The 13,367-nt window shown below is 37.8% G+C and overlaps 1 protein-coding gene across 1 annotated transcript in view; it reads right to left on the reverse strand.

The window, feature by feature from the left end:
* Nucleotides 1–12,521, reverse strand: part of LOC145978820 (uncharacterized) — a 59,097-nt gene extending 46,576 nt beyond the window's left edge. The window contains exons 1-2 of the mRNA XM_083111687.1: nt 12,455–12,521; nt 3,914–4,110 (exon numbers count right to left, since the gene is read on the reverse strand). Coding sequence (XP_082967813.1) covers nt 3,914–4,110; nt 12,455–12,488 — 231 coding nt within the window. The 5' untranslated portion in view covers nt 12,489–12,521. The remainder of the gene's footprint in view (nt 1–3,913; nt 4,111–12,454) is intronic.
* Between the last annotated feature and the right edge of the window lie 846 nt (nt 12,522–13,367).

Consider the following 13,367-nt stretch of genomic DNA (forward strand, 5'->3'; position numbering starts at 1 on the left):
TTCTGCTTGCAAGAAACATGAGACCGGACTCATTTTTTTTATGCATAAAGCTACTTCTCTCTTCTCTGTAAAGCAAACAACTCAACTCTTGCATATAAGTGAAACAATTGAATGGTACAAAACAAAATGTCATATTTCCTTACATTATGAATGGGATTTCTGCTTCAGTACATTATATCCAAGTGAAGTACTGTGAAACAGACAACATGCAGTTATACCATTATTGCTGACGAAAAGGGTATGTAGGTATTAGAAATTTAACACAAGCAATTTATAGAATTGCATTATATAGGTACCTGATTTAGCTAACCAAACATTAAAACAGGAACACTCTGTTAATAACAGCTTCTGAAAGTTCATATACGAGGGGCATCGAGACAAAGGTTCCAATGGTGCCTGTATGCAGCACTAGAGGCCGGAGAGCGACACACACATGCAGGCAGGAAGAAGTGGCATGTAGCTGCAATCTGGTAGTCACAATCCAGCCATTTTAGGACAGTTCTAGGTTAAAGATTGTAGCTCTCATACAGTCTCCCACCGACTGCGATGTAGCCTACGTGTAGTAATCAGATTTTTGCATGCTCAGAATTTGGCACAGAGCCACCAGCAATTGTGTGAGGTATGCAGACCGGACGTCGTGAGTGATAGTATTGTCAAACAATGGTGCAGACAATTCACAGAAGGCCAATCGAATGTGCACAAGCCCATACAGCTGAGCACACGCAGGCCCTTTGCATCACTTCAGGTGAGAGATTTTGGACCACTCCCTGTACAGCCCTGGCCTTGCATGTACCGACTTTCATCTCTTTGTTTAACTGAAGAGGTTTCTGGCAGGACGAGGATTTGACAGCTACACTGAGGTAGATAGTTCCAGTCTTTGCTGTCAGACACATATGACATGGGCATACAAAATTTAATGCCATGCTAAGACAAATGCCAGAACAACGGTGGTGATTAACCGAAAATTAGGTTAGGACTCACCGTTACTAATGTAATAAATTACTACCGATATTCTTGCTTTATTTATGACTAATCAGTAGGGACCTTGACTTTTTGTTATTTTTGTTATTTTTTTTTTTCAAATTGGTGTATTTTTTAAAAAAAAATATTTTTTACTATTCCATGTTATTTTCCACAAAATTCACATTTTCATTTTAGTGCATTTTCAGGCAAATACCTGAAATTATATTTTCATGGTGTTTTTAAACTACTATTTCAAATTGTAAGTCATATGACAATACTGAAGGGTGCATAATGACCATAAGTGGCGAGGCACCCAAACATTTTCAATCAATTTCACATGACAGATACCGATCTATTATGGCACCACAAATTGGCATTATCTTTTTGTGACTTGTTTGTGTTAAATTTCCCAAAATTCGCATTTTTGTTTTAGAACATTTTTCTGCCAAATATACCAAAACTTAATACTTCCATTGTGCTTTTAAACTATTACTTTAAATTGTAGGTTACATGGTCTACATATTTTCGTGACAGTTTGATATGTTGAAACAGATCTTTGAGGAAGTAAAAGTAAAGTGCTTCCATGTGCTTGGCACCAAGTCATGAAGGCTACTAGGGGGTGTGGATTTAGGACCCCACACTTTCTTGATAACGGCCAAAGGTGGGGGTGATGTGATCAGCACCATGCTCCTGGCTTCCTTTACCCCCCCCAAAAAAAGTTTCCTCCAGGTACCTGCTTGATACGATGCTGGGTGGGGTGCCAGAGCAGGTTGAACAGGTGGAAAAGATCCCAGTTCTCCCCTGAGGGGATCAACCCTGGGTCTCTCGCATGGTAGTCAGATGCCCTAATGACTAAGCTCCATTATTTCTCGCTCGACAAATGCCGATGGTGCGCACTTAGGTTGGTAATTCAAAACACATCTCGCACGACAAATACTGAAGATGCGGCTCCCGTGTGTCGGTACACACTCGATCTCCTGTTAGAACCCTGCCACTTTGCTCTGTGATGCAAATTGTTTCGATTAAAGTTGAAAAAATCATGATTTAATGGCTGTCGGAATTATTCCAAGTATAACAAGCATTATAGTTTACTCTTGAATAAAATGTTGGAAAACTTGCATGTTCTATGTACACAAATATGGCACATTTTGTTTCTTTAAGCCTAGAAAAGACAAGAATGTTGGATTTCATGGAATTTTTCGTTGTTTTAGGACATTTTCTTAAAAAGAATCACTAAAAATGCCAACAATTCACATTTTATGCCAAATTCACGTTATTTCGATATTTCGAACGGACGAAAATTGTGTCCAGACATCACTACACATTCATAAACAGAACTTCGCAGCATTTAACATTTTTCACAGTTTTCAGGTTTGCGAAAAATCAAGGTCCCTAGTAATTGGAAATTACTTTCCGGGCACCCCTCGTATAAATCAGTAGATGAAATGTAAATTTAGCAGGGCTGGCAGAGAAAAGTCAATTCTTGAAGAATGTGATATGCTTTTATGATTGAATGATTCGAGTAAATATATTAAACTATTTATGTATTTATTATTAGTATTTTATTTCATAATATTGGACAATAACTTCACTCAGTGACAGATTAATGATTAACTTAGCAACAAGATTTCCTGTTCCAGTGCAGAGTTCCATAACGATAAGTCAATCAAGACAAAATTCCCTGACATTTCCCTGAATTCTTTTGACACCTCAAATTACCTTACTTTTCCCAGTTTTCCAGATCTGTCGCCACCCTGCTAATCTTACCGGAAATAGTTTGTGGGGCTACCCGTGCATTAACGAAATTGAAGACATTCTCTGTATTCTTCATTGTAGCCGAATAAATTAAGATTATTATGATATGTTTTCAATTTTATGTGAGATTGGTAAAGTAAACCACAATTTTTATCACTACATTACTAACAGAATTCCATAAAAATAACAAATGAGGGCTGATCCCATACTTATACCAGCTTATCAATATCAAAAAGCAGCACCGATACCGGCCAATACTTTCCAGGGTCTGGGAGTTTTGCAACATCTGCAAAACAGCAGTGCAACACTTCATTGGAGTGTAAACATCCTGCTTAATGTTCTTGTTTTGCAACAAAATGGTTGGGGAGGGGGATGATTCTGTGATTAAATGACTATCTCATGTTTGTGATTAAATGACTATCTCATGTGAAATTATGAATATTTTAAAGCAAAACTCTGGTAGAATGATAAAGTATAGTTACAATTCAAAATTCAATTCTTAATATCGGCGGGAATCTGCAAGAGTAGGGCTTCTATTCTGGGACGAAAGGTGTATTGTTGTATTCCTCGTAAGGTAAAAAAAAAAGGTAAAGTGGTCCCCTGTGCTTAGCACCATGCCATGAAGGCGTATAGGGGGTGTGGGGGTAATGCCCCACACTTTCTTGATCGGGTCGTGAGTGGGGGTGATGTGATCAGCATCACGCCCCTGACCGCCTTTACCCCCCAGGGTTTCCCCTAGGTATCCATGTCATTCGACACTGGGTGGGCACAGGGGCCGCTTCCGTTAGAAAAGTTCCTGGATTTGAACCGGCCGGGGATCGAACCTGGGTCCTTCAGCATGGTAGTGACACACGTTACTGACTGAGCCACTGCGGCCATTCCTCATAAGAACAACTCAAAATATTGGAAAATGTTGATAAATTATAGTGTATCCATGAAGTTACACACACACACACACTTGTTATATAATATTATTAGTTTTATTCTCACCTATAAAAAGGGACTGGGATGGAGTACCACCTGAGAAAAAGCACGGCATAACAGTATTGACATGTAATAAATCAACTGGTAAGAGTAATAACAACAATAAAAATGTATAAGGAATATATGCCATTAAAAAAAATGAAAACAGGAGAAAATCATTTGAGAATAGAACACTTGACACAAAGCAGAAAGAACAAAGCGCTGCACATACCTTTTCATGTACATTTTTGGCATGCTTCAAGATCGCTATAACATCTCCCATCATTGTGATCCCCATGTCTCGAAGGTACTCTTTATTCAAATCAAGCAACATATCCATCTTAATTCTATTATCAGAAAAAGTTAATGCATATGAAACAGCAATACCCGCAGGTATGCCAGCCTCTTTGAAAAAGCTTAGCCATTGGCCTGGAAAAAAAAAAGAAAAGCTTAGTCAAGTGTTGCAAAAACAAACATTAAACCACAAAATAAAATTATAATGTAAACTTTTCCTTAATTTAACAGAACACAAACAGTTTTTCACAGACAACAACAATTCACTCAAATTTTTTATCCCAATACTTCCCTTGAACATGAAAAATTACTTCTCTCATAACAAACAAATATTACAATAGATACTTCTAATCTTTTAGATGCCCCAAAATGAAACTATGGACACTGGGCTGACTTCCAAGATTAATTCCTTAGTGCGAGTAATAGCAATGAAAAAACTAGTAAGATTTTTATCATTTGAAATATGGTAATAAGAAATATTCTATTGTAGATTATTTACATTATTCATATATATACTTTTCATAATATAAGGTAAATTAAAGTGAAACTTTGCACTTCTACTGAGTCAAATCAAGAACAAAAGTTAAAGGCAGTGCTCGAAAAATGTTCTTCAAAGCTAGGCGCCAGTTCTGAAAATCAGGTGCCAGGAAACTACCTACTAGCTATTGTGCATACTACAGTGTGTTTCAAAAATCACACAACCCAAACTTTGAAAATGTATATCAAGAAAACCGTAAGAGGTATTTACACTAAACTAATCATGTACGCTATCACATGTTAGCATGTATCCAAATAAAAGCAATTACATTATTTAAAAAAAATATTGTTAATTTGCTGAAAACATATGAGAATTGATTTTCAACAATAGAAATTTTCAGCAAAAAATGCAGATTCGACCAGGACTTGAACACGGATCTCTGATATAACGTGCCATTGCTCTAACCACAGATACTGAGTCGGTCTGGCCTCGCCTGATTTTTCGCTGTCGCTGTTTTACCTGAGTGGAATCTCCTCTGCCAGTAGCACCTGCATCTCTGGCATACCGTATGATTTCTCTAACCACTGAGCTACTGAGCCAGCCTGATTTCTCACTGTCGCTGTTTTACCTGTGTGGAATCATCTGCCAGTGCTACCACAATGGCATCTGTTGCCTTTGAAATACAGTAGACTTCGACGTTGCCTGGTTCCTCCCAGTGTAGAGATGTTAATTATGTAAGATCAGGCACACACAAGAAATGTACTACGTAGAAATTTTCAGCGAAAAATGCATTAATATCTCTACACTGGGAGGAACCAGGCAATATCGAAGTCTACTGTGTTTCAAAGGCAACAGATCCCGTTGTGGTAGCACTGGCAGATGATTCCACACAGGTAAAACAGCGACAGTGAGAAATCAGGCTGGCTCAGTAGCTCAGTGGTTAGAGAAATCATACGGTATGCCAGAGACGCAGGTTCAAGTCCTGGTCGAGCCTGCATTTTTCGCTGAAACTTTCTACGTAGTACATCTCCTGTGTGTACCAACTCCTAACAATTTGTGGGATCATTTGTTGGTGTTTGACTAGTTGTAAAACAGTTGCTTTGTGAGGTACAGCAGAAGCAGGGGATTTTTCTTGGAAAACCTCTTGCACAGGAGTGTAAGAATGAGTAGTAAAATACTCTTCAGCAATGCACACGAGCCGCTCCAAAGAATACGCCATGCTGAATCAATTAAAAGAACAGGCATAGTAGCATCGAAAGTGAGCGAAAAGAATTCAGTGTAACCAGAGGCAGACTAGGATTCTCTCAAGAGTCCAATTTCTTAGTTTATGATTTTTCACGTAAATGTATAGCCAATACTTAGGCACATGTGGCATGCGTCTGTTGACAATATTTCAACCTGCTAGCATTGCCATATATGTCCCAAAAATGGCACCTTTTCACTCAACCCATAAATTCGCTAATAAAAAATCCATCAAATGTTGCACATGACCAATATTGGTCGCAAATGACAGATTAACATGGCATCAGTCATCTAATTATGACCCTTCCATAATTTCTTACGTATTTTTCTCATTCAAAAGTGAATTTCTGGAAAAAATTTAACGCTGCCTTCCACCAGTTATTAATTTATCTAAATTTTCTGTATGGAGAAAACTGATAATTTTAAGCATTGAAAAATATCTCAATGGATGAGACTTTATAATGCAGAAAACCTGGTGTAAATTTCTCTTACGGTTTTCATGATATACATTTTCAAAGTTTGGGTTGTGCAACTTTTGAAACACACTGTATAAGAAGCTGAGCATCACGGTATTCTAAATCATTCGAGAAAACAAGAAATGGGGTGTTGGGGAGAAAGAGTAAGAAATTATTACAGACTCTCTGGAATGTTCACAACGTTGATTTAAAAAGAAAATAATTTGCTAACTTACACTGTACTGCAATTTGAACTTCAAAATTTGATCTTCAAAATTTCGTACATATTACAGCATAACATTACAGTCGCCATGGCGACCTGGCGACCGGGATTTTTCGAGCCCTGGTTAAAGATATATATATATAAAATTCGAATGTTCTAATAGTAATGGTTCTGATTATTTTATGATTTTTTTCAAATTGTGCTAGCAGAAAACTAATTATCATAGAATTTTGAAAATCATTGTCACACGAAATCTGAACTTTCCTTAAAGTAATGACCACTATTTGATTTTTTTTAACAAATCATTTGTTGAAAAAACAACTTAAAAATTACCTTTCACAAGCACGCATGCTTCCCCATGGACAATGTATTTTCTGTTGAGAAGCGACTGTAAGTATAGTAGACTAGTGGGAATGAATGTAGAAGTAAATCGGAACCTTAGTAGAATACATTTAGGGACTTTATTTTAATGCTAACAGAACCAAACCTGACCTGCCTAACCTAACCACGAAAGCATATATTGAACAAAATCTTAGGTAATCGCTAAAACTCTGAAGTATGTGTTAACAGACATAAATCAAAATCGAAACATGTAAAAATTTGCATTCGTAGCATGATGAAATTGCAATAAAACAAAAGGAACTTGGGCCCTTCCAATTTCTTAGTCAGATTGGAAAGAAAAAAGTTGGAATTTTTAAGGGGGTACGATCGGCCACCAGCTGCTGTATAACTAGTTTTGCTTTTATTGTGTCTTCCAAACTTTGAATTTTCACAACCTAGGTACAATACGTGGTAACGGTTCCATAAATCGCACACACATTTCTTCATTTTTACTAAGAAAAGTATTTACGAAAACTCGTTTCAGCAGAGTACAAAATGCTGCAGAAACTGAAAACTTCACCGTAGAATACTGCAGAACATAAAAATTATCAGTTTTCATTTAATGAACTTGTCTTTTGTGTGAAGCGATACCATTATGCTGTTATTTCCATTATGTACCTGCAGATGCCGCGAGCATCGATAGTCACTCACTGTCGCCAGTGGAAGAAGGGTTTCCAAAAGTGCCCTTTTTTATGAGAAAATGGCATGTCCTGGATGTGACGTGAAGTTATTATCGGGTGTACGAGATTCCTTGGATTTTACAATCCAACACGGCATAGTGAAGGAAGAAATAGATTGTGTAAAATATGGAAGTGCATATTTTTCAAACAAGCCGGTACCATGCAGTACATGTAAATTCAAAACATGTAACGATGTGTCATGGAATAAAGATCCAAAAGATGCTATGATGGTAAGTTAATCTCTTAATTTTTACTATGTTACCTAACCTAACCTAAGTTAATCTCTCAAATTTTACTATGCTGACCTGACCTAACCTAACCTGCTGAACTGTTTTTTACTATGATAACCTAAACTAACCAAACCTAACCTGCCAAACTGTGCATGTTTCGTGACTTGAAAGTATAATTTCAAAAACACAATAATTCGTGGAACGTAGCTATTTTCTTGCATAATGTAGTTGGAAACACTGATATTCTAAAACAAAAGCCGCAATATCATTCGCAAAGCAAGCAATATCGCACCATTACGTGCGTTCTGTAGCACTAAGAAAACACTTCGCAAATTGCGTTACTTTAGTAGAAAAAGTGTTTGTTTTCGTGTAAAAAGCATAATGGCACCTTGAACTATGTTCTGCAATACACAATTGCTAAGTACGAACCAAGTGAAACACAAAATATCCGATTTTAATATGTCTCCGATATACGGAACTGGTAATCAATACCTTAACAAGGGGTTCCTAAACCTTTTAGTTTCACAGCACCCTTAGTATTTCAAGATTTTTCTGCGGCTCCCAAGTCAGAATGAAGGCTCAGTTAGTGTGGTTAGGTAGCTTGCCTTAAGTTTAAAAATAAATACATTATTTCAAATTCAGAAACATTTTATTAGTAAAATGTACTAAATAAGCACACGTTTGGGCTCAAGTTCCTTTGCAATTCCATTGTGCTACGAATACAATATTTACATGGTTCGATTTACTTCTGTTAACACATACTGCGGAGTTTAAGCAATTACTTAAGATTTTGTTTAATATGTGCTTTCGTAGTTAGGTTAGGCAGGTCAGGTTTTGTTCGGTAACGGTTCAGATTGTTTTATGCTGTTTTTCAAAATCTCGTAGCAGAAACACTAACTATCGTAGGACTTCGGCAATCATTGACACATGAAATTTGAACCTTCCTTTAAGTATTTAGCACTGTTTGGATTTCGGAAAAGTACTTGTTAGTGGTGAAAAAAATATTTTAAAAATACCTTACACAACAATGTCTCCTCCCGATACGCAAGGCATTCTCCGTTCATGGAAGCAAAAGGAAGTATCGTAAAGTACTGCTGAGGTAATTTAGAACGTTACGGAAATTAATTAGAACTGGAAAAATTCGCAATTTTCAGACAAAGTCAGGATTTCGACACGGAAAATGTTGAAAATTTCCCGAAAGTCTGAAAATCTGGAATTCTACACGTCATTTTCATCTTATGCAATTGTTTTTGCATTTCTCGTACAAAAGCTAACCATTTTTTTGATAAGTTCCAGACATTTACAATGCAAAAAACGTTGAGAATTAACGACTTTTAAAAATGACAAGTCGCTTGTTCAGGGCTAAAAAAAAAAATCATGAAAATTGGCCGCAGATTCCGGGCTCCGCCCCTGGGGTAATTGATATACTACAACCCCAAATTTTAACTATGCTTGCCTAACCCAACCTTAACCTAACCTAACCTTACTGTGAATGGTTTTTGGGGCTACCCGCGCATGGTTCTACGACCCCACATTTGAACTATGCTTGCCTAACCTTACCCTGAATGGTTTGTGGGGCTATCCGTGAATGGTTTGTGAGGCTATTCGTGAATGGTTTGTGGTCCAATTCCGATCACGAACAGTTTTGTAGCACTATAACCGCAAACAATGCTTCCTCACGGAAGATGCCATTTTCGTAACATGCAACGGGATGCAGGAAATGGATAACCTTATTTTTGAACTTCTGGACGTCAATGAACAATTTCTACAAGTCACCCCCAGTTGTTAACACCAGATCATTCATCGGGACAACTTATTTCGGTACTACTTTACTATACCGGAGACACCTATCAATGATTTATTTTGCAATTTTTTACATTGTTAACGTACTATTCAGCATTGCGGAACATTTCTTTAGGTGAAATAATGAATTTCTAACGAAAACAATGTCTATTTCTTACAATAACGAGTACTTACTGTTGTTCCTTATTTCCCACAAACCTTCCACGAGCAGCCCAAAAATTCACGATAGCCCCACCAACTATCACGGGGACGAGGTATGCCTACTAGGTTAGGTTAGGTTCCATTAGCACTCCTTTCGTTCAATTTAGCATATACGGACAATACGGGAGCGTATTGTGCTCTCGTGCAGAAAGCAAATGGCAGCAGTAGCAATAGCGCGTCAGAAATAGATTGTCGTAGAAAACCACATGCATTCGCATTAAAATGGATCGAAACTAAATTCCCGAACATCAACAACGCTCCAGAAAATGATTTGCGTAAGTACTTTCTCCTCTAAATTTGAAGAAATCCGTCTCCGGTATAGTAAAGTGTTACCCTTATTTCGTGAGTATAAGAAATATGAAAGAAATCGGAGATGCTTCCGGTAATGTAAATATAAGCCGAATTTTAGATCTCTAAAAATTTCCTTCCGCGCTAGTTAAAAAAACCAGTGGTACTATTATCGTATGGGCAAAACACCTACGAATCATATATTTCGGACTTCTTTACATTGCTAACGTGTTGCGGAACATTTCTTAAGGCGAAATAATGCATTTCTAACTAAGATAATGTTTATTTTCTCTATTTACGAGTACTTACTGTTACTTGTTGTTTCGAATCTGTAACACATTATGGCCGTGATAGCATACTGGTTTAGGGGGCGTTCTGAGAGTGTTTTGTCGATTTATGCAGTGGTGCAACCTCGTTCACCGGAAAATATCTACTTTCGTGCCCCTATTTGAAATTATGCTAATACGTCGCATTTACGTGTAGAACTTGTGAAATAACCTTGCGATTTACCACGTTCATTGTCCATAAACAGCAATTCGGAACCATCTTCCTTTCGCAATTCGGAACCATCTTTCTTTCGCAATTCGTTAATGCTCTTCCTTTACGCACAACACTCTTGCAACCTTGAATATTGACGTCAGACGAGGAATGCCTACGTGGTTAGGTTAGGCCTGTTAGGTTAGGTTCCATTAGCATAAATACAAAGAAAAAATAATATTTTCGCTAAGAGACGCATTACCTTTGTATTGCCTAACATGAAAAAGGTCTCTCCTGTGACGTCAGAACACAATGTTGCTAGGGTGTTGTGCGATAAGTGACACCCATTCGGGTCGGAACCATCTTTCTTTCCAAATTTGTTAATGCTCTTCCTTTACACACAACCATCTTGCAACCTTGAATATTGACGTCAGACGAGGAATGCCTACGTGGTTAGGTTAGGCCTGTTAGGTTAGGTTCCATTAGCATAAATACAAAGAAAAAATAATATTTTCGCTAAGAGACGCGTTACCTTTGTATTGCCTAACATGAAAAAAAAACTTTCCTGTGACGTCAGAACACAATGTTGCTACAGTGTTGTGCGATAAGTGACACCCATTCGGGTCGGAACCATCTTTCTTTCGTAATTCTCTTCCTTCCAACCTTGAATATTGACGTCAGACGTGAGACGAGGAATGCCTACGTGGTTAGGTTAGGCCTGTTAGGTTAGGTTCCATTAGCATAAATACAAAGAAAAATTATAAAAAAACCTCTCTCCTGTGACGTCGGAACACAATGTTGCTACAATGTTATGCGATAAGTGACACCCATTCGGAAAAAATGGCTTGTTCCGAACTCTACAGGTGGTTCTAGTGAAAACACGGCGAGGCTGAAACACTGGCTACGGGGTTGCATCGTCTTAACACACGGAACATTGCACTCTCATGCAAAAAGCAAATGGCGTGAGGAGAAACAGCGTGTCGTACAGAGATTTTCGCAGAAAACAACACGCATTCACATTAAAATGGATCAAATCTACATTCAGGAACTTCCAAAACGCTCAAGAAAATTATTTCCGTAAGTACTTTCTCCTGTAAATTTGAAGGAAATTTCAAGGAATCCGTTTTGCCCATACGATAATGTTACCAAACCAGTTCTTAGAAGAACCTGGAAAAATATCTGTAGCCCCCACCTGGATGTTTCCTTTGGCATACAAATTTTCCGAATCCTCGATTTGATATGGGACGTACTGAATCAGTGAACCGATGCCGAAAACCCCTTCATACCTCACAGATGTGACCTACACAGGAGCGGAAGTTCGTCCGGAAGACGATAGTAAACAAATGGCTGTTGTCAACGGTAGGATTACATAGGAGTATATGGATGTGGATAACCCGTGTCAACAAAACACCCGGTAACTTATCGCCAAAACTCTGCAGTATGTGTTAACATAAATAAATCGAAATCGAACCATGTAAAAATTGCATTTGTAGCATGATGACATCGCAATAAAACAAAAGGAACTTGGGCCCTTATAGTCTCTTGTCAACGGAAAATACATTGTCCATGCTTGCGTGAGGTAATTTTTAATTTGTTTTTTGAACATAAATAACTTTTTTTGAAACCCAAACAGCGCAGGTTCATATTTCGTGTGACAATGATTTCCAAATTTCTATGATAATTGATAATTAGTCTTCCTGCTAGGAGAATTTGAAAAAAATCATAAAACAATCGGAACCGTTGCTGTTTCTTTGTCCACATTTGCACTTTCAAACAAAAACTAAAGTTTAGGAGGAAAATATTTCTTTTGAAATTATAGAATACATTTTCTTTCCCGTGGGAGTACTCTCTAGTACTATAACTTTGAATAAAACCGGTGTTGGGAGGATTTTATCATGACACTTTCTTGTTTATTTCGCTGAAACGTACCTTTACTACCAAGAAATATAACAACACGAATATTTTATTATTAACTTGAAATTTTCAAAAACATAAATAAGCAAAAATAAATAGAAACTCACTAGTTGTAGCTCCATCGTGTTCATCCGACGCCATTTTTTCAAGGATTATTCCTTCGCATTGACAATTTGACACTTCACGAATGATTCCTAACAGTGTAGCCAAACACTTTCAGAAACATCACCATTGATGGATATGGCATACTGATACGACCTTTTTTTTAATTGATTGATTTCGTTTTTTGAACGTCGTCTTTCTATCACTGTTGGCTAATCGTGACGATGCCAAACAATGCAGTTCGTTGCTATACTGGTACTAATGAGACGCACACTATATTAGCATCTCGTCACAAAGGACAGTAAAGCTGCCCCGATGACGCAGTGGTTCCGTCGTCGCCTTGTAATCAAGGAGTCCATGGTTCGATACCCGGTGGAGGCGTTCGGATCCCACTTTAAACTGTAGGCCCAGTCCCGATTAGCCTTAATGTGCATAAAGTGGACTTAAAGCACCAAATCAATCAATCAACAAAGGACAGTGGAAAGCGTAGGAATGAGGCACAATGCAATCACAAACTGCCCCGTAGATCTAGGTGTGTGATCAACACCATGCTCTTAGTGGCTTTATTCACATTCAGTTTAAAAGGTGCCTAGGTACTCATTGCTTAAGTTAAATCAATCGTTCTAATAGGGATGCAGTAAGGAACCTTTGTCATTTACAAGTGATTGTATATTAATTACTATACTGTTTGTTACTAAGCGGAACATGTCGGTGGTTCAGAGCGAATTCGTATTTATCTAAGCGTTTGTTTTAGATCCAGGGTAATTAGTGTCACGGATTTGATTAACGACACAGATTTTTACGGAGGAGGACACATCTTCGTAGTTCTGATACAAGATTACATATTGAAGGTCTAGTCCCAATTAGCTTATGCGCTACGCTCTGTATAAGGTGAGCCAGAGCTTGTAGTGGAAATTG

The sequence above is a fragment of the Lepisma saccharinum genome, chromosome 25 (genome assembly GCF_977018435.1).
Source record: "Lepisma saccharinum chromosome 25, izLepSacc3.1, whole genome shotgun sequence".
Lineage (NCBI taxonomy): Eukaryota > Metazoa > Arthropoda > Insecta > Zygentoma > Lepismatidae > Lepisma > Lepisma saccharinum.